The sequence below is a fragment of the Lissotriton helveticus genome, chromosome 3_1 (assembly GCF_964261635.1).
Source record: "Lissotriton helveticus chromosome 3_1, aLisHel1.1, whole genome shotgun sequence".
Classification (NCBI taxonomy): domain Eukaryota; kingdom Metazoa; phylum Chordata; class Amphibia; order Caudata; family Salamandridae; genus Lissotriton; species Lissotriton helveticus.
In genome coordinates, this window is record NC_136061.1 from 812,005,556 (window position 1) to 812,032,477 (window position 26,922).

A 26,922-nucleotide genomic window follows, 5' to 3' on the forward strand; every position below is an offset into this window, starting at 1 on the left:
CTGCCTCCCGTGCACTCTCAACCAATTACAGGCACGTCCTAGCACATTGACGTACTTCAAGCCATTTGTGGATTCCAAGTATCCATAACAACCGATTTCAATAACGGCAAGCAGCGCCAAGCTATTTCACACGCTTGCGCACATCAGAAACTTATCTAATTTCATCGTTTTTACCATTAATGAAAATCACACGCAGCAAGTTAATTTTTGCGCAACCTACGTTTTGAAACGACATCTTCCTTCAAATTGCTCATTATATTAGATGACATCTGTAACGCTGCGCTGACACACACAGCATCCACACGTGTTTGTCAAACATTTCTTTTCACGCTATGAAAGTGCAGCGTTGGTAGATTTGAACAAGTTTACTAATCTTCTCGGATCTTACACCACACTGCCATCTAGTGACAGAAATTCGAACTTAACCTGAAATCAACATTTTTCTTTTTCCTCTGTGATACACACACAACTTAGCAGTGTATTACCTCTGTGATACACACACAATCTTTGCAGCATATTACTTCTGTGATATGCACACAATTCTCAAGAATTAAACTCTAAGTACTTTAAAAGTACATTATATTTTTGCTATTCCCTCTCAAACAACGCAAAAAATGTTTAAGCAAAAAAAAAAAAAATCGCATTACATATTATTTTCATGTATTATTCTTAAAGCAAATTTATCTTACTTATTAATATTCTATTTATCACAATATGCAAAGTGTTACTCCACCTTCACCATTTTTACAGGTACCTGGGGATCCCCCGTTGGAATGGAAGTTATGGATTAGATCTTTCATGGCCTACTTAGGGGCTATCGATGGCCAAAGATATAGACCAGAAAGAAAGAAGAATCTTATGTATTACCATTTGGGGGTCGAAGGTCAAAACGTCTTTGATCATTTACCTCCATATGATCCACCTGAAGGTCAGGATCCTGATGACTTTGAAATAGCTATAGCAAAATTAGAAAAATACTTTACTAAAACTAAAAATTTGGTTGTACATAGATATAAGTTTTTCACAAGAACACAAAAAAGTGATGAGAATATTGATACCTTTATAACCGCTTTAAAAATGCTAGCAGCAAATTGCGAATTTGATAATTTCACATCTCAGCTCATTAGGGACCAACTTGTTGCTCGGTGTTATTGCAAAGAAATACAGAAGAAGTTACTTACGTGCAAAGATCCCACATTAGATAAAGCAGTTGACATAGCGAAAAGTATAGAAACCTCCATGGATGATGTAAAACATTTGGAAACAGCTTTATCCAACACCACAGTTTCTGGCGCTGTTTCTAGTACTCCCACATCTAAAATTCCTTTTGTGCCACGTGGTAATTTCAGAAGGCCCAACATATCTAGGGGTGGCAGATTCAGACAATTTGAATCTAGAATGTTTTGTTATAGATGTGGTTCTTCTTTTCACGTTTCTTAGTTAAGAATTGCCCCGCCATCAATCAACAATGTGGTCAATGTGGCAAAATGGGACATTTTGCTAAGATATGCATGAGAGGCAGGAGAGGAAGTGTAAGGGGAAATATTCGATGTGTCATTAACGATGATGGTACTAATGATAATGGTGACTATTTTTCAAATGAAGATGATCTTTCACATGAAGATGTCATGCATCAGGAATATGTCGTGGTAGTTCAAGATTCCCAAGGTAAAAGAGATCCCCAACATATCTCTGATCCCGAGGTTGATGTTGTCATTGGGAAAGATCATGTTCAATTGCTAGTTGACACTGGTGCACGCATCACCATCATATCACAAGATAAATACACCAAGTTTTGGTCCGACAAAAGTTTACTGCCCCCAGATATTCTTACTGTAGCATTTGAAGGTAGCAGGATTAATCTACTTGGATATTTCTGGACTAATATTATTGTTTTAGGAGTAACCATCAAAGGTAAAGTGTATGTAGCCAAAAAAGGAATTAATGTCCTTGGTCTCATCCATCAAGCTGAAATTGGTTTAACCATTAAACCAGGACTAGCTAATCCAGTATTCATTGACAAACAGATTGAAAAAGATATCTCTGCCACTATAATATCTAACTCTACATCCGGTACTTTTGTCCACAATGATTGCGAACAAAAATTTAGTAACATTTTTGAAGATCGCCTTGGTAAAATCACCAACTTTCAGCATTCCATCAGAGTCAAAGACAATGCCGTTCCTACCAAGCATAAGTTGCGCAATGTTCCTTTGAGCATCAGAAGTGATTTGTCCAAACATCTGAAAACTCTGTGTGATCAAGGGATCATTGAAAAAGTTGAATCCACCCTATGGCTTTCCCCCATTGTCTTAGCCAAGAAGAGGTCAGGCGATTTGAGAATGTGTGTTGACTTACGCACCCTCAATGAAGCCATTTGGGTCGATGGTTTTCCTCTACCACGAATTGAAGACCTCATTGCCAAAGTGGGATCATCTTCGTGGTTTACGAAACTTGATCTTAGAGCAGCCTATCACCAAGTAGAGCTGCACCCTCAATCCAGACATCTCACTGCCTTTGTCACTCCAGATGGTGTCTTTCAATTCTGTCGTCTCCCTTTTGGACTAGCGTCAGCTGCAGCAGTCTTTCAAAGACTCATGTCAGAAATGTTTGCTCACAATCCCAATGTTGTTGTTTTCCAGGATGACATTCTCATCTTTACTAAAAACAGAGAGTGAGCACAACCAAGCAATTAGTGAAGTTTTCAAAGTTCTGGAGAATAGAGGTTTAACACTGCAGAAAAGTAAATGTATTTTCAAAACCAAAGAAATAGAGTATTTAGGACATATCATTTCGGAAAAAGGTATTAAACCTAGGCCTAGTTTAGTTAAGAGCATTATTGAGGCACCGGCTTCTCAAAACGGAGAACAACTCTTGTCTTTCCTCGGTTTGTGTGAGTTTTATGCAAAGTTCATGAAGGGTTTTGCAAAAACTACTGAATGCTTCAGGTCTTTACTAAAGAAAGGGGCTGCCTTCGAGTGGTCAGAAGAATGCAAAAAAGGTTTCCAGATTATCAAGGATCATATACTTTCAGCTCCAGCTTTACAAGCATTTGTTGAAGGAAGACAAACTTTTGTCACGGTTGATGCATGTGAGTACGGTTTGGGTGCAGTTCTTTCTCAATGTTCTGGCGGGAAGGAATATACAATTGGCTTTGCCTCTCGCACTCTCCGTCCTGTTGAACGGAAATATTCCGTCATTGAAAAAGAACTTTTAGCCTGCACATGGAGTGTGGAGAAATTCAAATCATATTTGTGGGGCAGGTCTTTCGTTTTCAGAACGGATCATCGACCTTTGGTTGATATTTTAAATGGAAAAAATGTCAAACGCACGACAGCTCGTTTAGCAAGGTTGTCCACGAAATTACTTGAATTCTCTTTTAGCGTGGAATACATACCAGGGGGAAGAAACAGCAGAGCTGACTGCCTCTCTAGGCTTCCCATAACCGACAGTGATGAACAAGATTGGGAGACTGAGGTAGAAGAGTGTTTTGTTGCTAATGTCTGTCAAGAGTCCATTTCTTTTCTAGAGGATGATTGGATCAAAGCACTAAGTGATGATGTGATTCTTAAAGAAGTTTCCTCTCTTATTAAAAAGGGGTGGCCGAAAGAGAAATGTCTTTCTCCCGATCTCCAAATGTTTTGGAAAATTAATACTGAGCTTTCAATGGAGAATGGTATAATTGTTCGTGGTGACAAATTAGTTCCTCCATCATATTTTAGAGAAAAAATTATTTTGGCAGCACATTCTGGTCATCTCGGTGCTACTATTACTAAAAGAAAAGTGAGATCTGACTTCTGGTGGCCAAAAATGGACTCTCAGATAGATGGGATTGTCAGACTATGTTCACGTTGTAATGCCAGTGACAAGGTATTAGTGTTGGAAGGCCTTGTAGAATCTAAGGTTTCTGTTCCTGGTCGTGCTTGGCAGAAGTTGGGAATGGACTTTCTGGGACCATTCCATGTTCTTCCCAACAACTCCAAATACTTTTTTGGTCCTCATTGATCATTTGTCAAGGTGGGTCGAAGTTGAACCAATTAGTATACCAAATTCTAAAAGTGTCATTGATTGCTTGAAAAGTATATTTTTGAGAGAAGGTTATCCAGAGGAGATCTTAACCGATAACGGAGTTCAATTCATCTCTCATGAAATGAACTCCTTTTTGAGGTCGTGTGGTATCAAACACACCAGAACTCCTCTCTATCATCCGCAAAGCAATGGCAAGACTGAAAGATTTAACAGAGTTATTGTGGAGTGTGTTCAAGCTGCTTTCAAGTCTAGAAGTTGTGTATTTAAAGCAGTCAAAGATCTTGTATGGTCCTACCGCACTTCCCCTCATTCTGCTACCAATTATACTCCATTCGAACTCATGAGAGGGAGAAAAGCTTGCTCACGAGTATATCCTTTCTGGATGGTAAGAAATTTTTGTGAGGGGGGGCAACATGAGCAGTATGTGGGATGCTGCTCACAGAAAATCCTCTGATGTGTGTTCTAAATATGCAAAGCCTGGAAAGAAAGTTTCCCACGACATCCAGATTGGAGATTGGATCAAGGTTAAGAATCCTGTTTCAGTTAGAAAGGGTCTTTCTAAGTTTTCAGATTCTCAGCAAGTAGTAGATACTCGTAAGAATGCTGTTAAATTGACCAATGGAATGGCAATTGGTGGTGCACCTCTCAGATTGCCAAAGATCCCTCTGGCTCTCCTAATAGTGTTAGTTTGAAGAATGCTTCAGAGGGGAATGAGGTTAGGAAAAGTACCAGAGTGTCTGTCAGACCTAACAAACTATGAGATTATGTTTAATCTTCTTGTACTTCTCTTGTGACTCCACATGTGTTGCTGTCAGACCTAAAAAACTACGAGATTATGTTTAATCTTCTTGTACTTTTCTTGTGACTCCACATGTGTTGCATTCTCCTCTTATTGTATTTATCATTTGTTGTTCTTCCTGTTAAAGAGGGAAGGTGTGGTGATGTGCATTGCGTAACATGGAACAATTCCATGTCACTGAGAATGTTCCCTTTGAAGCGTTCTCTGAGAGACAGTTATTGCTCTTGTGTCCTCCTGTCTGCTGGGACAGCTCTCCCTTTTCCTCTAATAAACTTCACCTCAAGAATACATTTCCTGTGTGCTGTCAACATCATTTCACTCTGTTTGGTGTCAGCAATTTGAGCACAGGAAATATAATTTTTTGGGGATGGTCTTGATTTGGCAAAGATGGTTGCCAAATCAAGATCATGTGAACTTGCCTATGAATATACCTTACCAGTATATATGTATGTATACAGTGGTATATGTAGCGTACAAACCTAGCAAGAAAGCTAAGGATTATTGCATAACATGAGAACAGACTGTACAAGATGATATAAATAATCTTGATCAAAGAGGGAGAGGATATTATCTGATTGAAGATCAGTTTTTTGTCCTTTCTCAGCAAAACAGAATGCTGTGCTAATTATGTTATAAGTACTTGAATGGTATTTTCTTGTTTTTCCCAAGGCGTATCAGACATTGATGTGAACTCCAAGAGCCAAGCAGCAATGGGCGACCACAAAAATGTTGAAGTTAAAAAAATTACAGTGATCGGAGGAGGAGATCTAGGCATAGCTTGTGTGATGGCAATCTTAGCTAAGGTATACAATGTATTCATAAAAAAAGATTTAATTTTGTCTTTGTACAAATACGGATGTTCCCTTAAGCTAATGTAATGCAATGAGTAATAAAAGCTTCCATATGGCCATTCTTAACATTTTTAAAGAAGCATCTTATGGGGAATGGTAAGGAATATGTACATAAACAATAATTTGGAAATTTGAAAGAGCAACCTCAGTCAAATTTGTATTTTGCCTAAAATGTCTCACCACTTGATCTTTCTGTTTGTTTTAATATAAGAGTAAGAAAACGTTTGAACTTTCAAAATCATTCTTTTCCTTACCAGGTGGCAGGCATCGCTTATGACTGGATTTAAGTTTCTTTAATGGGAAGGCAGTGTTGCAGTAGATCTGACTAATCCTCACTGCTCAAAGTGGGAAGACTGATTTTGAACTTCAGCTTAGAGCCTCTATAATTGGAGATGCACAGCACATGGACTGAGTTCATTGAAATTATACTGATAAAACTCTGAATGTTTTTATCATCAGAGAAACAAACACTTATTCATTCTTTTTTGCTCTTAATTCACAAGTCAATCCACATCTAAATGTCCTCCTATGCTACCTACCTACTTGCTTGTTTAATCTCATGTGTTATCCATTTTATGGTAAACGTTATTACAAATGTGTTTGCATCACATTTTATTGCTAGTTCACTTGCTCTACATATCCTGTGGAATGTATCAAATTGAATCAAAGAAGGCTGCTTTAGTTTCCATTGTTGATGAAAACAAACCCTCTGTGATTCAGAGTTGCACGAGAATAGATTGTTCTGCTTGTAAATTTTCAACTCTTTGTAGTTCTCCTGTTATTAATGAAGAAATGCTGAAAAAGTGTTCAGTCATGCAGCTGCTGCATACATTTCTTTGTTAACTTTCTACAAATCTATTTTATCTGTAATATTAACTCCTATTGTGGGCATTATCCACTGTGGCTAATCATTAATCAGTCTCTGGAAAAAAATACCACTTTAGTAGCCCCAACCAATTTTTTTCCCTCCAATGTTTATAAATTGAAAAATTGAGGTTTGTAATGTAGAGTAAAATAGGCCAAGTCTAACAAAATGTAAATTGCTTTTTATCCTTTGAGCTATTTTGTATTGAATTATAAATATTAAGCCAGGTTTTGACTGTACTGAAAAACACAATTTGATTTTCACCAGCTGCCTCTTATGCTCTTTGTGCACCGGAACAGTATATTTAAATTCTTGGATCCATGTCTCAATATGTGTGTCTCTCCAGTTCAATATACAGGTTTAATGTACCATGTATATTCAATCTTCCCTCGCTCTTTCTCTGTAGCTACCTTGAATGTTTAAATATACCACTTAATGCTAAGTACAGTACTTCTATCAGGAGTCTTCAATTTCACAGATACTAAATACAAATAAATCCTGGCAGAATCTGAAAGCAAGTATATCAATGTTACTCTGCATTTCTCATTCAATTGTTGGATCTAAGTCCAAGTTTTGTCCACAGAATTCAAATATTTATTGTGTAGTTCAGAGAACATGACCGTACATGTTTTTGCTCATCATGAAACTTTCCTTATACTAGGGTTATAATCATCACCTGCACCACTGCAAGCTAAGACTTTGTTGGTTCTACCTCCAGGTGAAAAGCATTACTCTTTTAATAAGGCTTATTATCCATCAGAAGCCAAATATGATTTCTTTTTTTCATTGTACAGGGTTTTGAAGAACAGATTGTACTTCTCGATCTCTCAGAAGGGTCGACCAAAGGAGGAGGAGCTATGGACTTGGACATTTTTCATTTGCCTAATTTGGAGATAAGCAGAGGTACTTGCATGATGTGGCCCAATTAAATATATGACTTGTCTTCATGAATCACTTTTTATGGTAACCCCCAAATGGGACACTAACTGGAAAAACAATTTGCCTATTTATCAGATCTCCCTCCTCTCTATCAAGACTTGATTTTTCAATACTTTATTCGCCGATTGGGAAACAAAAAAATTGTATTCACCTGGTAACAAAGCACACATGGAAGTGGGGAAAAGGGAGAGAGACATAACATTTTCATAATAATTTTACTTTCTAGTTAAAGTGTACTGATAGGTGTATATGATCTATCATACAACGTACGCTGCACCCCTATAGTCAAACTTGAAAATTAAAAGTTGGTGAAAAGGCTGTTATTATCTTTGTTACAATTAGGCAATACAAAAATCTGGCCTAATAATTTTATTTATTTATTAACTTTGACACTCTTTGTGAAATAGTTTTTCTCTACATTTCCTACTCAAAAATAATAAGAGCATATTAAAATAAAGTAAAGCTCAAACAGTGCCAAGAGTGAAGAAGCTATGCTTGGTGAACAAAACTGAATTACAATGGAATAATATAGTCGTTAATTGTTTCTGGAGGGAATGGTTTCCCTAGCATCTTGGGGCACGGATTTCTACATACCAGGGTCGCATTCAGTGAACCTCCAACCTCCTTCTCATTTTTGACCTGTAAGTCTGCAAAGCAAGACTGATTGAAGAGACTTAGTAGCCCTATTGTGGGTGATTGTTCCCCAAAGAAATGGTGCAGCTGTTCCAGACACACATTTGTAAACATGCCATAGAGTATTGAACATAATCCTTTTGCCTATGGACACCAAAGTAGTTTGTTTGCAGCCAGTCGAATCGCCATCCTACTGTCGGAGTCTAAGGACCAGGCAGGCAATATCATTCTCTACCTACTGCATCCATTCAATTTGGAACTTAGGTAGTCTCCCCAATACTGCATTTGCATAGTCTAGTTTGGTGTTAATCATAATACCAACAAATCATTTGTGAAAACTTAAATGAAAGAATGGATGGTTACTGTTCAACTGCCTGAGGAAAAATAAAGTTTATGTATGACACCTATGATTTGTATGGCAATGGTTGCCAAGAATGTCAAAATCATGGCTTGAAGACTGTTCTTTTCTAATCATAGTTTGTTACTGAACTTTCAAACAACCTGATCCATATTAAGACTTCATCAATCGACAAAATCAGTGCAGGTGAATTTATTATTTATCAAGATATGGAGGAGGGAGTTATGAGTTGGGGAATGTACCACAGGTTCATCCAAGGATTGTGTTGTGATGACACCTAGAGAACAATCCATGAATGTAGTCTTCTTTAATCCCAGTTATAGATTGCCACATCTTTCAATAACGTCCAATCTGCATGGCAAAGACGCAGTTAAGCAAAACATTTTACCATTTTGTCACCAATACTTTCATTCATAACATATAAGCAGCATTCAAGCAACATGCAGTCAACTTTGCTTTAGTGATGTCACTGTTGGAAGACCGGCTCAAACAAAGTTTTTAGAGGATTAGGCTTCAGTGCTTAGTTTTCTTTTTAATCTGTTTGGAAATATTTTGGTTTCTTGCAAATCCACCTTTCATTGCTTTGACCTAATAACATACCTTTAGTAACAGTACATGTCTGGTGCACTAATTGCTCTTTGCTATTAATTTTGTGTAGCTATATCTTACATAATTTCATTAGTTTGCCTGTGCTGACATAGATGGCTATGTCTGAAGGCCACTATTGTCCACCATAATGCTTGGTACTGGCAGAAGTCTAAGGACCAGATTTAGAGTTTGGTGAACTGGGTACCCCATCTCAAATTCAACAAAGTGCTCTGTCTGCCAAACCCTTGGGCCACCCGCTTCATTTAAAGTTGGGCGGATCTTAAACTCACAGGAAAAAGAAATAATTTCCCCCCCTCCCAAACTTGGCACAGCGACAACAAGTTCATTAAAAATCTAGATAACAGCTGCACTGGTGGTCATCTCTGAATTGGATGGCCGATAGTCTGTGAGGATGATTGAGGTCATATCCTCTATCTCGCTGACAGACTGAGTACTGTACGTCAGACTATAAATCAGGCTCTTAGGCTACTTAATCATGATGTGGAAGTTAGACTTACACTGACTTGCTCTTTCACAAGCTGATTATTATGGGTTGTCTGCAATCAATCATCCGCATTTGTAAAACACACACTGTCACCCCTGGGGGTATCTGGGCACTGTGTTTCTGCCAGAGCAACAGGTATTGAGTCTCTTTCTGAAGTCTGTCAGCGAGAGGGCTGTACGGAGATGGGGGAGAGATCATTTCTGGTCTTGGCTGCGATGTAGGAGATGCAGCAGCCACTGCTGCGAGGGTGGCGGATGCAGGGGGGTGTGAGGGCGAGAGAAGAGAAGCGTAGGTGTCTAGTTGGTTGGTGGAAGTTCAGTCGATGGTTGAGGTAGACTGGTCCTAGGTCGTGGAGAGCTTTGTAGTTGGGCGTGAGGATCTTGAAGTAGCATCTTGAGATGGAGGGCAATGTAGGTTGGTTTGGGGAGGTCCAGGATGAATCTAGCAGCAGTGTTCTGTATGATCAGGAGTCTTCTGAGGGCATTGCCGTAGTCGAGGCGGCTGGTGACGAGTGCCTGAGTGACAGTCTTTCTGGTGTTGGTTGGGCTCCATCTGAAGATTCTGCAGAGCATGTGAAGTGTGTGGAAGCAGAAGGAGATGACTGTGTTAACTTGTTGTTTCATGGTCAGTTTTTTTTATTCCATGGTCCTTTTAAAATTGTTAGTGCCCTGTTCCCTTTATGGTTAATTTCAATAGTTCCTTTAAGATGGTCATGCCATGACACATTAAAAGTGGCTATGCAATTGCCACTTCAAGGCAGATGTGCTATGATACTTTTATAGCGTTTGTAAAATTGATGAACCCGCCAATTTCTTTTGTGGATGATTCTTGACCTCTTAAAGACTTATGGCCCATGGTCCCATTAAATATCATGCGGTATGCCCCATTTAAGGCACATGTGCCATGGTACTTTTTGTGAAAGATGGCCCTTAAAGACTAATGTGACACAGTCTCTATGTAAGCCTAAGGTGCTGTGGCCTTTTGAAGTTCATGTGCCATAGCCTCCTTGCACAATGTGCAAAGACCTGTTTGGGGCTCAAGTGCAGACGTGGCACAGATGCCATGTTCCATTTAAGGCTCCTGTGCAGTGGCCAATTGTGGTCACTTTGCTGCTTTAGAGCCATCGGCTTTTTAAAAAATATTATCTATTTGTCCTAATACAGAAGGCAAGTACCAAACCACAAATTGGTGCAGTGCAGGTTCATAAGTCAAGGGAGTAACAGTGATCAAGCTAGCAAGAGGCAGACATCATGCCTAAATACCATCAACCCCATATATATCAATTCACACTTTATTGATACAAATCATATTCTGTTCTTGACAATTATGTAATACCTCATTTAGTTCAGTATCACTCATAGTTTTCAACACTTTTAGCTCACCAGCCTCTGCCCACCTCATCACATACTTACACCACAGACTGACCTGCGGACCAGTCTCTTGCACCATTGGGTGGCAATTCTGTGGTGAGTCAGGAAAAAATGCAGGGACACACATTTGTATTGCATCCTTCCTTTACAAGGTCTCAGGTGAAGAACCAGTTTACAGTGTTTTATATTGCTACCAAAAATTCAAGATTGAGCATTCTGCTGAGGCACCACCTCTTTCCAATATTCAAGTATGATCGGGCATGACCATGTCATATATGTAAATGCAGCCATTACTTCTTAGCATCTAGGGCAAAAGCCCCCAAGCAATGTCTAGATCTTAATGTATCACTAGGGTAATGTATATTTTGTGGAGGAGATTACATTGTACAAGTTTAAATTGCACATTGCCCAATATATTCTTAGCATACACTATCCCATGCAGCTACTATCAACAGTGACTAACGGTCTATATCCCATGCAGCTTTTAGAGCCAATTGCATATTTGGGCTATCACTCACTAGTGTCATGATTAGGAGAGACATTGCATGGACTCCCTGTGTCTGTGATACCAAATTATCTTTAAGGTGGTGAGCAAGGATATCATCCAATGTCTGGCTTGCTATTGTTACCTGTCCTACATAGTTCAAAAATTCACACCACTGAATTCCAAAACGCTCCTATGCACTCTCAAATACAAAAAACATTCCATTCTCAAACAAGTGGCCTATCTCTTCACATTCACCTTGTATTGACCTTGTAACTGATGCTCTTGCACTGAGCTTATAAAAATAAGGGAATGCGGACAGTGGCGCTATAGAATAATATGGGCATTTTCCCAACAGTCTCCATTTAAATACCTTTATCATCATGTTTACCAAATAGGGTACGCTTATGCCTGTCTGATGGAATTGAAACAAAGGTTGAAATTCAGACTTTTTAAGCACCCTCCAGAAGATTGTTGTTAATTTTGACCCCTATTATGCTGAAGTTGTGCTGCTTAAAACGTACAGCTTGAAATCAGGCAGAGCAAACCCACCCTGTTCATAAGAAAGTTGGGCTCACTTTTTGGTGGTCCAATAAAAGCATTATATGCTTAGGGAGGCTGGTTGAAAACATTAGCTGTGGTCCTATACAGGAAAATCCAATTCCCTGGTTTTAAAAAAAACCCTCTTATTAAGATCTTGCTGAAGGAATTAACAGGTCAGAGGCACTAAGCAACCTGCGGCTAATTCGGGAGCGGTAAAAATGTTAAATCAGCAGATAAATGCCCTAGTAAGGGAACAATTTAAGCAATCTTCTTTGATTAGGCAGTCGGAAATTAGTAGATTAAAGCAGATAAGAATTAGAATGCAGGCGTCTGAACGTTGAGAGGTGAAGGATTTAAACTGGATTAAACTAAGGGGGGTTGCACAGTCTATTGATTTGCGCAAATATTTTGCTCTAATAGCCAAATATTGTGACAGTAGAGTTAAGGCAAAAGCCATTTTAATATCTGATGCAGAATCAACCCAATACATCTCACAGCTATATGCTCCAAATATAATGTCCAGGTCCAAGTTAGAGGTATTTAAGGAGTTACACGTGGGGAGTGACTACGGCCCCCCCCTTCTTGTAAAGAAAAAGAGAGTTTCATTAAAGGGGAAAGGTATACAGATCCGATGGGCCCTGATGATCTTCCGATAGCTGTAATCAATCAAGAATGATCTGCATCGGCTCAATTCTTTGGTCCAGTATTCTCATATTGCTATGCATAGTGGAGAAGTGTGGCTCAGGGGTTAGAGGCGGCAGACCCAGAAGCTGAGATCGGTCCTGGACCAGGGTTCAATTCCCCGCCTCGCCGGGTCTTGGGCTCAAAAATTCCATGGACTCGATAATTCTCGTTCCGGTGCCTACTTGACTCATGGGTTCACACTCTGCGACTCTGGGCAATAGCTTGCTTAATCTCCACTACGGCCCCTCGCGGCAGGATGCCTGGCTTTCACCTTGTGGATACCCTGCTGGGGCTATCTCACAGGGGAATACCAGGACGGGTTCCCAAGGCAAGCGCCTTGATGCCTACGGGTGATACGTGCGCTATATAAATCGCAATACATGTACAATACAATACATACACATATGAGATTATCCTACCTTCTTGGATAGGAAGTATTGTGGTTCCATTATATAACAAGCATTTACAATGCAATGGTCTCGGCATCATTAAAGGTAGAGCTATTGGCATTGCTCATGACATTTCTTTTTTTTTCTTTAAATCATAAATAAATGGCATTGTCATTTTCATTGCCAATACACAGCACTCTGCACTCAACAGCACACAGCACTCTGCACTCAACAGCACACAGCACTCTGCACTCACTACTCTGCAGTATGATCAAATTTATCTCTACCAATGATTCTTTACCTTTTCTCTCTCTATAGTGTCCATTACAGCAGAAGCATGACAGACACTGGCTCAGCAAACTAGGCAGCCAAATCTGAATATCTCCATTTCAGGCGAATATCAGCCAAGGCTGAAGTTTACTCCAATAAGTTAGGGCAGTAATTCATTTGTGAAAGAATGAGTGCCGGTGCCCACAGCTCGGCTCAGAAACCCAAAGCCGGTCCTATTAAATGTTGGGGAGTGAATACCGATGCTGCGTATTCTTGAATGCACCTCATGTCCAATCTGCTACGAAACACTCCATGCCCTTTTATCTCACCCCCTGCTTTCTCTTTTTGTGACAATTTTCCCATCTTCCTCTTCCTTCTTCTATTTTATGAGCTTGTTTTTCCCTCTCGTGCCTCTTTTACTCTCGTCGATGTCTGGTAAGGAAAAGTATGTGCCGGTCCCCAAAAATTAGTGTTGGTAGACACCACCGGCTCAAACTAAGCGCCAATTAGGGTGAATTCTGCAAAAGTCCGAAAGAGTGCACTAGATAAGGATGTGTCAAGCTGCACTCTTTAGGGTAAGGTAGCCCCTTGCGTCCGCCCCAGAGTTTAGAGCCTTTTCTATAAGCAAGGCATGCTCTTCAGAGGCAGGAGCTTTGCTTGTATGTTTGCAGCTTCAGGCAGAACAACGTTTCACCTCTGCAGCACTTCCCATCAACTAACAATATGGGAATTTTTCGGGCCTTTGTCTGTGTGGTGAACAGCTGCGGCCTTCTCTTGTCTGATGGAGGCGTCGGTCATGGTCATCATAGGACAATGCGAGTTGCTCTGAGGTTGAGCAAAGGGTGTGATTCACAGGTCAGCGCACCTTACAGTGCAGTACTGACTGCACCCTGTAGTCAAGGTGGGTCCCAGAGGTCAGTGTATATTCAGAGGCCGAAAGCCGAGGGAGGTAGGATCAATGTACTAGTCCCTGCCACATCAGACGCCCACGGGGTGCGCATTTCTCCTTCACCCGTCATTGGACATGTCAGAGCCACTGATTAATTTCAAAGAATCATTTTGTTGCTCATTGCCTTACCCAGCTTCCGCTGCAGCTTAAACATTCCTCAGAGCGGGACAGTAATCACAGCCCTGATGTAAGGGGGCGGAGGTGAGAGGGGGGAGCTGAGAACGGCACAGCGCAGCCGAGCAGTGTGGCGCATTATCTTAGGCTGAGCCTGCAGTGGAGGAGGGGGAGACGAAGAGAGAGACGAGCACAAAACAAATAGACACACACTTGGTGAAGTGGGAAACACGCAAAGGCACTGATTAATTCAAAGAATCATTTTCTTGCTCATTGCCTTACCCGGCTTCCGCTGCAGCTTAAACATTCCTCGGAGCGGGACAGTAATCACAGCCCTCGTCCCCCCTAACTTGGGGACAGAGTTTACCGATGCCAGCCGCGCCTTTAATTTGCAACACATCAGACCCCGAGGTAATTTATACCAACATCTGTTCGCTTCTGACTGAAACACTCGCACATGCTGCTCTCAATCCCATTACGGGCGGCGGATGCTCTGTATTCCGCCTCGCGCTCCTCAGTCAAGGCACGGCCTTAACTTCCATTTAGCACGCGAGACGAAGGCCCAAATCAAAGGTATACAAAGACCTAAAGTCACCCAGACCCCAAACTCATACAAGGGCAACCAGATGGAGGGGGCAAGGCTCGGACTGCCTCCGCCTGCTGCACGGGGCTTCCAGCGCCGCATGGACAGAGCAGGCAGTGTGGGCGCGTCACCACTCGTAAGAAATTAAATGGCATACATAGACAGGAAAATCGTTTTACCTTAGGAGAAGACCTCATTAAACCTCCCAGAACACCACACGGCGGTCGCGCATCCGTCGCCCCTTACCTCCGGAAGGCATGCGAGCAGGCGCACATGAAGCAGAAGGCCGGTGCCCGGCTCTTGTGAGAGCTGCGTCCTCATCAGCGGGAGGGGGCGGGAAATAGACACGGCGCGGGCAGAAGGCAAGACAAGAACAAGAGGACAGCGAGAAGAGAACAGCGAGGAAGAAAACAAAATGGCGGCATAAAGCTCTGAGATTTTTCGGATTTGGGGGCGTGTTCGGTGTTCAAAAAGGTGCGTGGCCGAAAAGTGGAAAGAAGAACACGGAACACACCTCCAAATCCGAAAAGGACGGAGCCTATTTGGAGTGACGGCTCTCTCCTCCAATGGCTGGTCACCGTTTAGGAAGCCAGCCAATGGGAGAGAGCCAAAATTAGAGGCGGGATAAAGAGCCCCTCTAAGAAACATAAGATCTCGCTACTTCCGGTTCTGCCGAACCGGATAGTACCTCGACCTAAAAAGGGTCCCAGAACGTCCCCTGCAAGCTTAGGCAAATTGCACTGTTAGATGTGACTGGATAATTGTTTGCTAAAAGCATCCTTCTCCAGCTCCAGGATTGGGCTTTTGGAAATAACTTTGTCCCGGCAGAGCAAGCAGTGTTTCGTAGGCATAGCGACACATTAGATAATATTACCACCTTGCAAATCCTGATTGAAAAATACCCAATGGGTAAGGGAATGGCCCTGTACACTACCTTTATAGATATCTCCACGGCTTTCAACCCGGTAGACCGGGGGACACTGTGGAGGAAATTGGCTACAATGGGGATCCCCATGCATTTGCTGAGACTGATTATAGCATTGTACTCCTCAACTTGGACTCAGGTTTTGATTGGGGGGGCGAGTAATCAGGGTCTGTTAAACAAAGTAGAGACTCATAATGGGTTGAAGCAAGGGTGTCTGTTAGCCCCTCTCCTCTTCTCCCTTTACATTAATGACTTGCCCCGTAGGGTGGGGCTGTTTAAAGGGGACCCCCAAAATTAGGAACAATTAAATTCAGTTGTCTGCTTTATGCGGATGACTCCATCCTGATGATCTAACCCTGATAGGACTTCAAAGGCGCCTTAATGAGTTAGCGCGCTATGCTGATGATGATTTAAAAAAAAAAAAAAAAATCTAGCAAAAACTAAAATTATGATTTTTAGGTATCTGTTTGTAGAGTCAGGAAAAATATCCACTGGTTTCTTGGGAAAGGCAAAATTGATTTAGTGAAATTGTACCCGTACCTGGGAAGAGGTTTCACAAGCAGATGTTCTAGCAGTGATCATACTAACCAATGCCGAAGTAGGGCAATATCTCAGGCATGCGCAATTGGCAGATTTTTTGCAAATATTGCATGCAAAGACACTTTGCACACGTTTTATCAGTATACAAAATAAAATCCTGCCAGTACTGAGTTACACTTGTGAACTAGTGGACGAACAGGAGTGGGTTTATTTTGAGAAGGTAAAGAGGCGTATTTGGGGCCAGATCTGTAATTTGAATAGAGCAGCCCCCATAGCGGCGATCAGGCTCGAATTCGGGATCCTCTCGACCTATGTGTTCGCCATTGCTACATGTTTGAGATGGAGTAATGCCTTACTGAACAGCGCTGAAAACCCTTTACGGGCAGCGCTAAGGTAGGAAATATTTGCAAGCCTGAAGGGAAAAGTGTTGTTTTTAGTAATTAAGTGAAAGCAGCAGATTTATTTGGCATTGGGCTTAGTAGCGTAGGCTCCTTACCAAAACAAGCTTTGAAAATGCTAATTAAAAAGACCATTTATGAAGTCTGTCGTAAAAGAGATACTGCCTTGTGCTTAGGTCATTCCGGCAATCATACAATGGCTGGGAGTAGTATTGATAAACAATCGCAACCATATGCTGTACGGAATCTCGCTCACTGAGTGTGCAGAACTATCCTGTTCTTAAGGATCAATCTGTTGCCCCTACGAATTATAACATGGGCGTGGGAGTGATTAGCCAGGCAGGACAGACTTCGTCACCTATGTGGAAGTTGAGTACAGGATTTAAATCAGGTCTCATTTATCTGTCCCCTATTACAAATATTACAACGTCGTTTGCTGAGGCCATTGTATTTAAAATATTTCATCGCCACAGTCGAGGAAGCCCGAAATTTCCTTTTGGCAACCCACCACCCCTTCCCCTCCCCTCTGAACAAGTGTGTTTTAAAATTTATATTTTTTTAAAACAATTTTTAAATATATTTTAGATAAGAACTAATGTGAAGAAGTAGGCTGTGGTATGCTGAAAAGGGTCCCTTGTGGACAATATTCGCTTCATATTATCATTAGAATTGCAGGTTCCTTGTATTATATATTCGATGATGTCACGGAAGCTCTTTTTGCATGTTCTAAGATGGCGACATGTCTTCACCCTTTTTAACTTCCGGAATCGCCGTTTACTTTTTCTTTTACCGTCTTACTCCACGAACTGAGACAGCAGTGATGGTAAACATTTCCCACGCCGCCGTACAAATTCAACGTACCTTGGAAGATAGAGGCCAGCACGGGAGTCTTTAATCCTGCTAATTGACTGCCTACCGCAAAGCAGAAAGGTGTTCTGATTACTTTTGCACTTTTCACTTAGATAACTTGGACCGTGGAAAGCGTTTCGCATTTAACCAATAACTCAAGTTGGTTACACTATCTGTTTATCAGTGGTACGTTCTTTTTACGATTCTATTTGACAAGTTTCTGGTGATACACTAAAACTCTTCACTTAACTCACCGGGGTTAGCAGGACGTAGAGATTCGTGTGCACATTCTTTAAGAAATGTTCTTAAAAAATCTAAAACAGGTTTTTAGATCTTAGAGAGTGCGTACGCGATTCACATGGCATATAATCAATTCACTTGGCACGCTGACACTTGTCACGAACATGATGCATTATTCGCATCTTTTCTAGAGGCACCAAACCATAGAGAAGACAGCTACCTTAGTTTTAATTTTTACATTTTTCACTGGGCACTTGACTTGACATATTGTTCTCATAATTTATGGCTATTGACCAGCAGCCTTTTCTAACTTAGAGGAAGGGTTCCTGCCTCTTGAATCTCTGAATCACCATATTTGTTTTATTGTTATAGAATGATTCCCTTGAAGAAGGGCTTTGACCCGAAATGCATCGGGAATGTACACTAAGCAAACTAAGAATGTTCTTACATGAAACGCTATATTGAGAAATCCCCTCGCTAAGAGGAGTTATTGATGATTTATCTTAAAGTGTGACGTAACATTATGACATCACTTTAATAAAAAGAAAATTTGAAAGAAGATTTCAATGGTTTTTTGAACGTTTGGGGAAAAAAAATTCTTTAAAGTGTTATTCAACCCTCTGGAGTGCAAAGTGGTGACGTTGTTTATAGTTCAAACAGCGCAATCGTTATCTTTGTGAATATGCCCTCAGGTCAGAGGGAGATACCTACCTGCACCCTACCCAAGCATAAATTAGTTTAATTTTAGTATAATACAGGAACTTCAGTGTGCCACAAAACAATTGAATCATTCATAATCCCCATCATTAGTCTTTGCTTGTTGCTTCCTTTAACATTGCACAATAACGCAACATGGCTTAAGGAAAAAAAAGTGCTATGACACAGTCAACGATGGCCCCGCCCTTGCGCTTTTTTCCTCACTTTACACCGTGGTATTTTGAGAATTTTCTCGCCTTCCCACCTTTTGCCCATCGATGATGCATAACCTCCTGACACAACCAACCCATATAGTTTGATGTGGACCTGGCCGCTCCCCATCCCATTTGGTTTATGGCAGGGCTTAGATCTCCACTTAACAAAGCAAAGAACTTAAAGAATGCTACAAAACATGAGCGCATGTTTTAGGTCGAGCCTAGCGCAGCGTGCTGCTCTAGAAAATTACCTCTTGAAATCACTTTAGCTTTTCAGCAAACTTGTGCGTGTGGCTAAAAAAAAACTAAACGCACCAGTTTGCTGAAAAGCTGAAGTGTTTGGCCATTGCGTGTGGCTTTCAAAAATTGAACGCCCGTTTTGGCCAAAGGTGGCTGCATGTCCCGCCTTCCCTCTGAACATTGACTTCCATGGCCTAAGGGTCTCGAGAGCGAGCAGCAGCGCGGCCGGGTGCCGGCTGCATTCCTGACATTCCTCGAAGTGCGCACGTGCACCACTCGTTTATATACTGCTTTGGAAAAGCTGTGAACATGAATGTGGTGAATTTGATTTTTCATACATTTATTCAGCAGTTTAAGAAGTGTGCTTTTGTACATTTCTCAGGAGTTTAATGGAGGGGACATGTATTTAATTCTTCATCAGAGTTGTAGACGATGCTTTGTCCACAGTGGTCTTTGTTGCATCTTTAATGAACCTAGCAGGTTGATGGATTAACATAAGCACAGCATAGTTTGGAAATGTTTTGAACATTCCAAGTTAAAGGAGGAGCGTACTCACAGAGACAATACTGCGCATGGTCATCTACTCCATCCTCAGATTGTTTTTTTCCGCCACTGGGTTCGGATGAAAGTTTTCCGCTCCGGCTAGAAAACACTTTTCTGCATTTTCGAAGCGTGAAACTTTAAATAAACTTCTTCGACATCGAACAGACTTTCGCCATCACTAGCAACATCCCGGTGCGTTGACGCGGGCCGTTGGGCCTATCGGCGCCGTACGGCCTACGCCTCATGGACAGAACTCCATTCAAAAGATGCCCGGTATGTCGAGCATAATTCCCTCATAGCGACCATCACGAGGTTTGCAACCTCTGTCTCTCGCCAGAACACGACGAGTCGACCTGCACAGCCTGTGCCTCCTTCCGATCGAAGAAGACCATTCGGGATCGTAGGGCCCGTCGACACGAGATGAGATCAGCGCCAGCACCGGAGGCCATCTTTGAGGGGGAGATCGTCGAAGAAGACGTCTCCGCGGATGAAGATCCGATCGAAGATATCTCCGAGGAAGAGACTCCACTCGTCGCCGAGGAAGACTCGCCTGATCTCCAGATCATATCGGGGGCAGAGGACTCGGACGATTCGATTCCATCTCAACAACCCTTGAGTACATCTGCCCCTGCACGACACACACTACCCAAAACAAAGGCAAAGGTCAGCACTCCGCCCATGGGGCCCAGTCGAGACCGAAATTTACCCTCCGACGCCCCGCCTTCGGGCTCGGCTCCGAGGAAACAGACTATGCCTTCTGGTGCCTCGGCACCGAAAAAACCACATGTGCCAATTCCACCTCCTCCATTGGCACCGAAACATCCTTCGACACCAAAGGACTCGTCGACACCGAAGCCAAAACGCCCTTCGGTGCCCAGAGACAAAGACCCTTCGACACCAAAAGACACATCGGTGCCGAAGCCAAAGACAGTACCGGACCCGAAAGCTTCCACTTCGAAACCTTCCGGTTCCAAAAACAAAGAAGGGAAGCCAGATTCCGGCGCCGCAGGCCCAGCAAAACTTGTCTCCACGCCGAAACTGCCAATATCGGTACCAAAGACTCCAGATAAACCTAACCCACCTTCGGCACCGAAAAAATTGCCAGAGAACTCAATCACTCCTCCTAAGGCAAAGAACACTAAGCAACCTCTACCGGCACCGAAAAAATCGACGCCGAAGATTATACAGGAGGAAGATCTGTTTAGACCAGATCCTAGACAGAAAAAAGTCCATATTAACCCAAAAACTGGACATGTGGAAGCAGACACACCAGGCCAGCAGACACACCACTTACACCTGTGGTTCCTGCCAAAAAGGATTGTGCAACTTCTCCAATGCACCCTTCCTCTCCTTCACCTTCTTCCTCTCCTAATAATCCATATATTGAACCTATAACTTCTCCTATCCGATCTTCGGCATCATCACACCACACTGACGAGGAGTATGATTTGGGCGGGGGGGATGATGAACCAGAGCCACATACATAACCTTTAGATGAGGATATCAACCCAGAATATCCCAAGGAAGACGATGCATATAATTTTGCACCAAACAATGCACCAGACCTCCCTGATCCTCAGTACTACCCAACAAAACCCTCCCCTCCAGAGGATTGTATTGGGTTTAATCATTTACTAAACAGAGCTGCACTTTACCATGGGGTTTCTATGCACTCTGATGCCATTGAGGAAGACTTCTTATTAGACACTTTTGAACAGTCACAAAGGTCTACTCAAATATTACCCATGATCAAAGGAGTCATTAAACATGCTCCAGGCATTTTTAAAGATCCAGTAAGGTGTAGAGTGTTAAATCCCAGAATAGAGAAAAAGTACAGACCAGCACCAGCTGATCCAGTATACATTAAGGGACATCTGCCGTTAGACTCTTTGTTAGTGTCAAATGCACGTAAGAGAGCCAATTCTCAAACTTCTGGTGACACACCTCCGCCTGACAAAGAATCCAAGATTATTGATGCGTCAGTGAGAAGAATTGCTGCACAAGCAACAAACATATGGCGCATAGCAAACACACAAGCCTTACTCTCACGATACAACAGGGCTCATTACGACCAACTAAAAAAGTTAATGGAACACCTACCAGATCAATACAAGGATCAGGCAGCAGAGCTCTTACAAGAAGGCAAATTAATATCTAATGCCTCGTTTAAATGCGCACTAGATGTAGCTGACACAGCATCCAGAGCAGTTAACACTAGTGTTATTCTCAGACGTCATGCATGGTTACGCATTTCAGGTTTCAAACCAGAAGTACAAACTACCATCCTAAACCAGCCCTTCAATCAGAACCAACTGTTCGGGCCGGAAGTAGATAATACACTGGAAAAGATGAAAAAGGACGCAGACACTGCTAAGTCTATGGGTGCATTACAATTAGGGCTCCCGGTTTTCAGTTTTTACAGATTTTTACATATAAATACAGACAGAAATCTATATTTCCTTTGTCTGTATTTATATTTTGAAACGGCAAAATACTGGCAAAGCCCCCGGTCCGCCCCCCCCCCCTTCAACACCCCCCGCGGGTCCAGAGCTCTGGCCGCCGCAGAAGGGGCCGGAGGTTCTTTTTCCTTCCCACCTGGAGGCGCAGATCGCACACAACAGTCTCGCCCCTGACAGGAAGCCACGAAAAGGTGGCATAAGCAAGAAGCTGCTGGTGACCGACATCCTGCATGTGCAGTGGAAAGCTGCTGAGGCCAGGATCCTACGTGTTTCTATTAACTCCTTCCTGGACAACTTCTCCCTCGTCCTTCAATCCATTGACCGCTTCGGTCCTGCGTTGGAGAGACCGTGACACTGACTGCAGAGCTCTGGGGCCAGTGACCGCAGCCACTGCTGGAGGACTAACTACAAGAGTGACTTGTGAAGCTAGCCGGAGGATGGTCCAGCGACGACAACCAGAGCACTGGGGAACAAGGGAGGATACAATCATCTGACTGGGCAGGGGCACTAGATATTTGGAGGGGCAGAGAGTGTCGAAAGAAAAGTTGCTGCAGCAGTGATATCTGAATAGGCGCTAGCATTGATATCGGAAGAGGCCCAACACCTGCAGGTTTGCTCAAAGCTGAAGTGGCAATGACGACAATATGTACAGGGCCGCTGCTGCCAGTTGCAGTGTTTGGAGACACATGACGAGTGTTAGTACATTCCCTTGATCTCGCGCCTGCTTGCTTTTTCTGTCGTGGGGAAGACCTAGAAAGTCCTCTGGCCAGACAATGAGATAGCTAGCCAGAGGGAACCCAGCAGTCCTTCTCCCATGATGAATGGTGGGATTGAGCAATGTCCACTCTGGTGTCGTTATGGGACACTTCCCTGCATCTGTTTGAGGGATGTACAGGGGTTCCACCCACATTTCCCAGAATAGTGTAAAATACCGGCCTGTTAGAGCATATACATTCTCTCACAGTTACAGGCAGTGCACCCGAGGCCGCTCCTTAGCTCGTCAGTCTGTCGCCTATTCTGATTCCTCGATCCCAAATCTGCCTGCCTAAGGTAACTCTTAAATCAATGTTGTATTTCAGCTTTCACTCTTCAGCTGCTTCTGTTTCCTGTTTTATTGTTTATTTGACCTATTCAGATAATTGTGCAGCAGCTGTCTGTTTGTGATCCGCAAGGTGTGTCGGTGGGACAAAACGTGTTCCAGCTCCCACTGCGAAGTTGGAGAAACCTTGAGCAGCCTCTGTAAGCCATACAATAAAGAAATCTACACAAAGAAAAAAAAATACTAGCAAATTTTGCCACGCTGCCGTCGTTCCAAATAAACAATTCTGCTGTCTCGTGTAAAAGGCAGCTCCTTACGTTTCGTTGTTTAAGCCAGTGAGCACAGGGGGTCCTGTAGACACTGCCCGCAGTCTGGTAAGAGGGGGTGAAAAAAACAACAAAGCCTCGTTAACTAGTGAATGGCCGCCATATTGGGGGTACGGAGTAGGCAGCGGGCTAGCTGTTGGTGCGCCAGGGAAATAAAATGGATGCTGGCTAGGGGCTAGACCCCCTGCAAGTGATTGCTCCAAAAAGCAATATAACTCCCAGCAGCTTACTGCACTACGCCCTACAATTGGAGAGAAGTGTAAGCACAGCATGAGTCTAGAGAACCAGGAAAAACATTGCAAGTACTGCTCCTTCGCTGTCAGCCGCCAGTTGAAGGTCAGGGGCAGGGGTCAGACACTTAACCTCGCCCTTATTAACTGCCATTCATTAGGTAAACATAGGGTGGAAATCTGTTTCTGTAGTAGGGGATCTCTGTTATAGTCATAATCTAGTGAATAGCCCCGCCCATGTGCGAGGACCCCGGCAATCAAAAATAATCTCTTAAGTTGTCAAAAAATTGCAGAACTGCAAAGACACTTAAGAGAAAATGTAAAGACAAATAATGCAGCCTATATCCACAGGCTACACTGTCCAGTACTTCAACTAGAAATTCCACCAAAAAATCCACAAACAGCAAAGCCTGTCCAGATTTTCCTTGCTTTTACTGCAAAACCCCTCAGAAATGATAGAGAGGAAGGCCTGGACAGACAAGCCCCATAGGCTGCCATTATGTGGTTTAAATAGGATACTGTGCCTTTAAGAGAATCTTCCAGAACTTTCTCCCAGTATCCCAGAATGCAGCAGGTCCAACTTAGTTTCAGTTCTTTTTTCCGGCTCCTGCTTACAGGACCCTGTGCATTGAGCTCTCCCTTGTTCAAGGGTTTATTGGAGTTTTTGGTCACTTTTTTGACTAAAAGTGTTCTCATTTGATTCTTGGTGCTTCCTTTTCACTTCTGTGTGTTGTTTCAGGCTTTTAGGGATCTAAAATGCCTGCCTTGTTCGACAAATGCCCAGCATGTGGGAGGAAGAAGGCCAAGTCGGATCCACACGACGTCTGCATCCTTTGCCTTCCTGAAGAGCATGTCCCTGAAGATTGTGACATCTGCCAGACCTTTTCTACAAGGACTCTGAGGGACAGGCTGAAGATTAGGCTCCAAGGCCTAGAGGAGAGGCGACTGCAGGCTGCAGGTGGGTCTGGGCAGGCTGGGAAGGCTCCCTCTGCCCCTGCTGAGGCCTCTGGGGGGCTCCCCAGAGGCAGGAAGACCAGCAAAAGGTCCCGATCTCCGTCGACGTCGATAGCATCGACGACGACGTCGAGAGGGATGATGACGGTATGTTCCCCTTCTCCCCGGGGCTCCGGGTCGAGACAGCGTGGAAGATCGACGTCTAGAGGCCTGGGTAGGCCGCCGTCGAGATTCCAAGTTAAAGGAGGAGCGTACTCACAGAGACAATACTGCGCATGGTCATCTACTCCATCCTCAGATTGTTTTTTTCCGCCACTGGGTTCGGATGAAAGTTTTCCGCTCCGGCTAGAAAACACTTTTCTGCATTTTCGAAGCGTGAAACTTTAAATAAACTTCTTCGACATCGAACAGACTTTCGCCATCACTAGCAACATCCCGGTGCGTTGACGCGGGCTGTTGGGCCTATCGGCGCCGTACGGCCTACGCCTCATGGACAGAACTCCATTCAAAAGATGCCCGGTATGTCGAGCATAATTCCCTCATAGCGACCATTACGAGGTTTGCAACCTCTGTCTCTCGCCAGAACACGACGAGTCGACCTGCACAGCCTGTGCCTCCTTCCGATCGAAGAAGACCATTCGGGATCGTAGGGCCCGTCGACACGAGATGAGATCAGCGCCAGCACCGGAGGCGATCTTTGAGGGGGAGATCGTCGAAGAAGACGTCTCCGCGGATGAAGATCCGATCGAAGATATCTCCGAGGAAGAGACTCCACTCGTCGCCGAGGAAGACTCGCCTGATCTCCAGATCATATCGGGGGCAGAGGACTCGGACGATTCGATTCCATCTCAACAACCCTTGAGTACATCTGCCCCTGCACGACACACACTACCCAAAACAAAGGCAAAGGTCAGCACTCCGCCCATGGGGCCCAGTCGAGACCGAAATTTACCCTCCGACGCCCCGCCTTCGGGCTCGGCTCCGAGGAAACAGACTATGCCTTCTGGTGCCTCGGCACCGAAAAAACCACATGTGCCAATTCCACCTCCTCCATTGGCACCGAAACATCCTTCGACACCGAAGGACTCGTCGACACCGAAGCCAAAACGCCCTTCGGTGCCCAGAGACAAAGACCCTTCGACACCAAAAGACACATCGGTGCCGAAGCCAAAGACAGTACCGGACCCGAAAGCTTCCACTTCGAAACCTTCCGGTTCCAAAAACAAAGAAGGGAAGCCAGATTCCGGCGCCGCAGGCCCAGCAAAACTTGTCTCCACGCCGAAACTGCCAATATCGGTACCAAAGACTCCAGATAAACCTAACCCACCTTCGGCACCGAAAAAATTGCCAGAGAACTCAATCACTCCTCCTAAGGCAAAGAACACTAAGCAACCTCTACCGGCACCGAAAAAATCGACGCCGAAGATTATACAGGAGGAAGATCTGTTTAGACCAGATCCTAGACAGAAAAAAGTCCATATTAACCCAAAAACTGGACATGTGGAAGCAGACACACCAGGCCAGCAGACACACCACTTACACCTGTGGTTCCTGCCAAAAAGGATTGTGCAACTTCTCCAATGCACCCTTCCTCTCCTTCACCTTCTTCCTCTCCTAATAATCCATATATTGAACCTATAACTTCTCCTATCCGATCTTCGGCATCATCACACCACACTGACGAGGAGTATGATTTGGGCGGGGGGGATGATGAACCAGAGCCACATACATAACCTTTAGATGAGGATATCAACCCAGAATATCCCAAGGAAGACGATGCATATAATTTTGCACCAAACAATGCACCAGACCTCCCTGATCCTCAGTACTACCCAACAAAACCCTCCCCTCCAGAGGATTGTATTGGGTTTAATCATTTACTAAACAGAGCTGCACTTTACCATGGGGTTTCTATGCACTCTGATGCCATTGAGGAAGACTTCTTATTAGACACTTTTGAACAGTCACAAAGGTCTACTCAAATATTACCCATGATCAAAGGAGTCATTAAACATGCTCCAGGCATTTTTAAAGATCCAGTAAGGTGTAGAGTGTTAAATCCCAGAATAGAGAAAAAGTACAGACCAGCACCAGCTGATCCAGTATACATTAAGGGACATCTGCCGTTAGACTCTTTGTTAGTGTCAAATGCACGTAAGAGAGCCAATTCTCAAACTTCTGGTGACACACCTCCGCCTGACAAAGAATCCAAGATTATTGATGCGTCAGTGAGAAGAATTGCTGCACAAGCAACAAACATATGGCGCATAGCAAACACACAAGCCTTACTCTCACGATACAACAGGGCTCATTAC

The 26,922-nt window shown here is 43.3% G+C and overlaps 1 protein-coding gene across 2 annotated transcripts in view; it reads left to right on the forward strand.

The window, feature by feature from the left end:
• UEVLD (UEV and lactate/malate dehyrogenase domains) overlaps positions 1–26,922 on the forward strand; it is a 346,003-nt gene that overhangs the window by 138,835 nt on the left and 180,246 nt on the right. For both annotated transcript variants that reach the window (XR_013608720.1, XM_078681085.1), the window contains exons 6-7: positions 5,498–5,631; positions 7,339–7,447. Coding sequence is in view for 1 of the 2 variants with exons in the window: in XM_078681085.1 (XP_078537211.1) it covers positions 5,498–5,631; positions 7,339–7,447 (243 nt within the window). In the remaining variant the exon portion in view is untranslated. The remainder of the gene's footprint in view (positions 1–5,497; positions 5,632–7,338; positions 7,448–26,922) is intronic.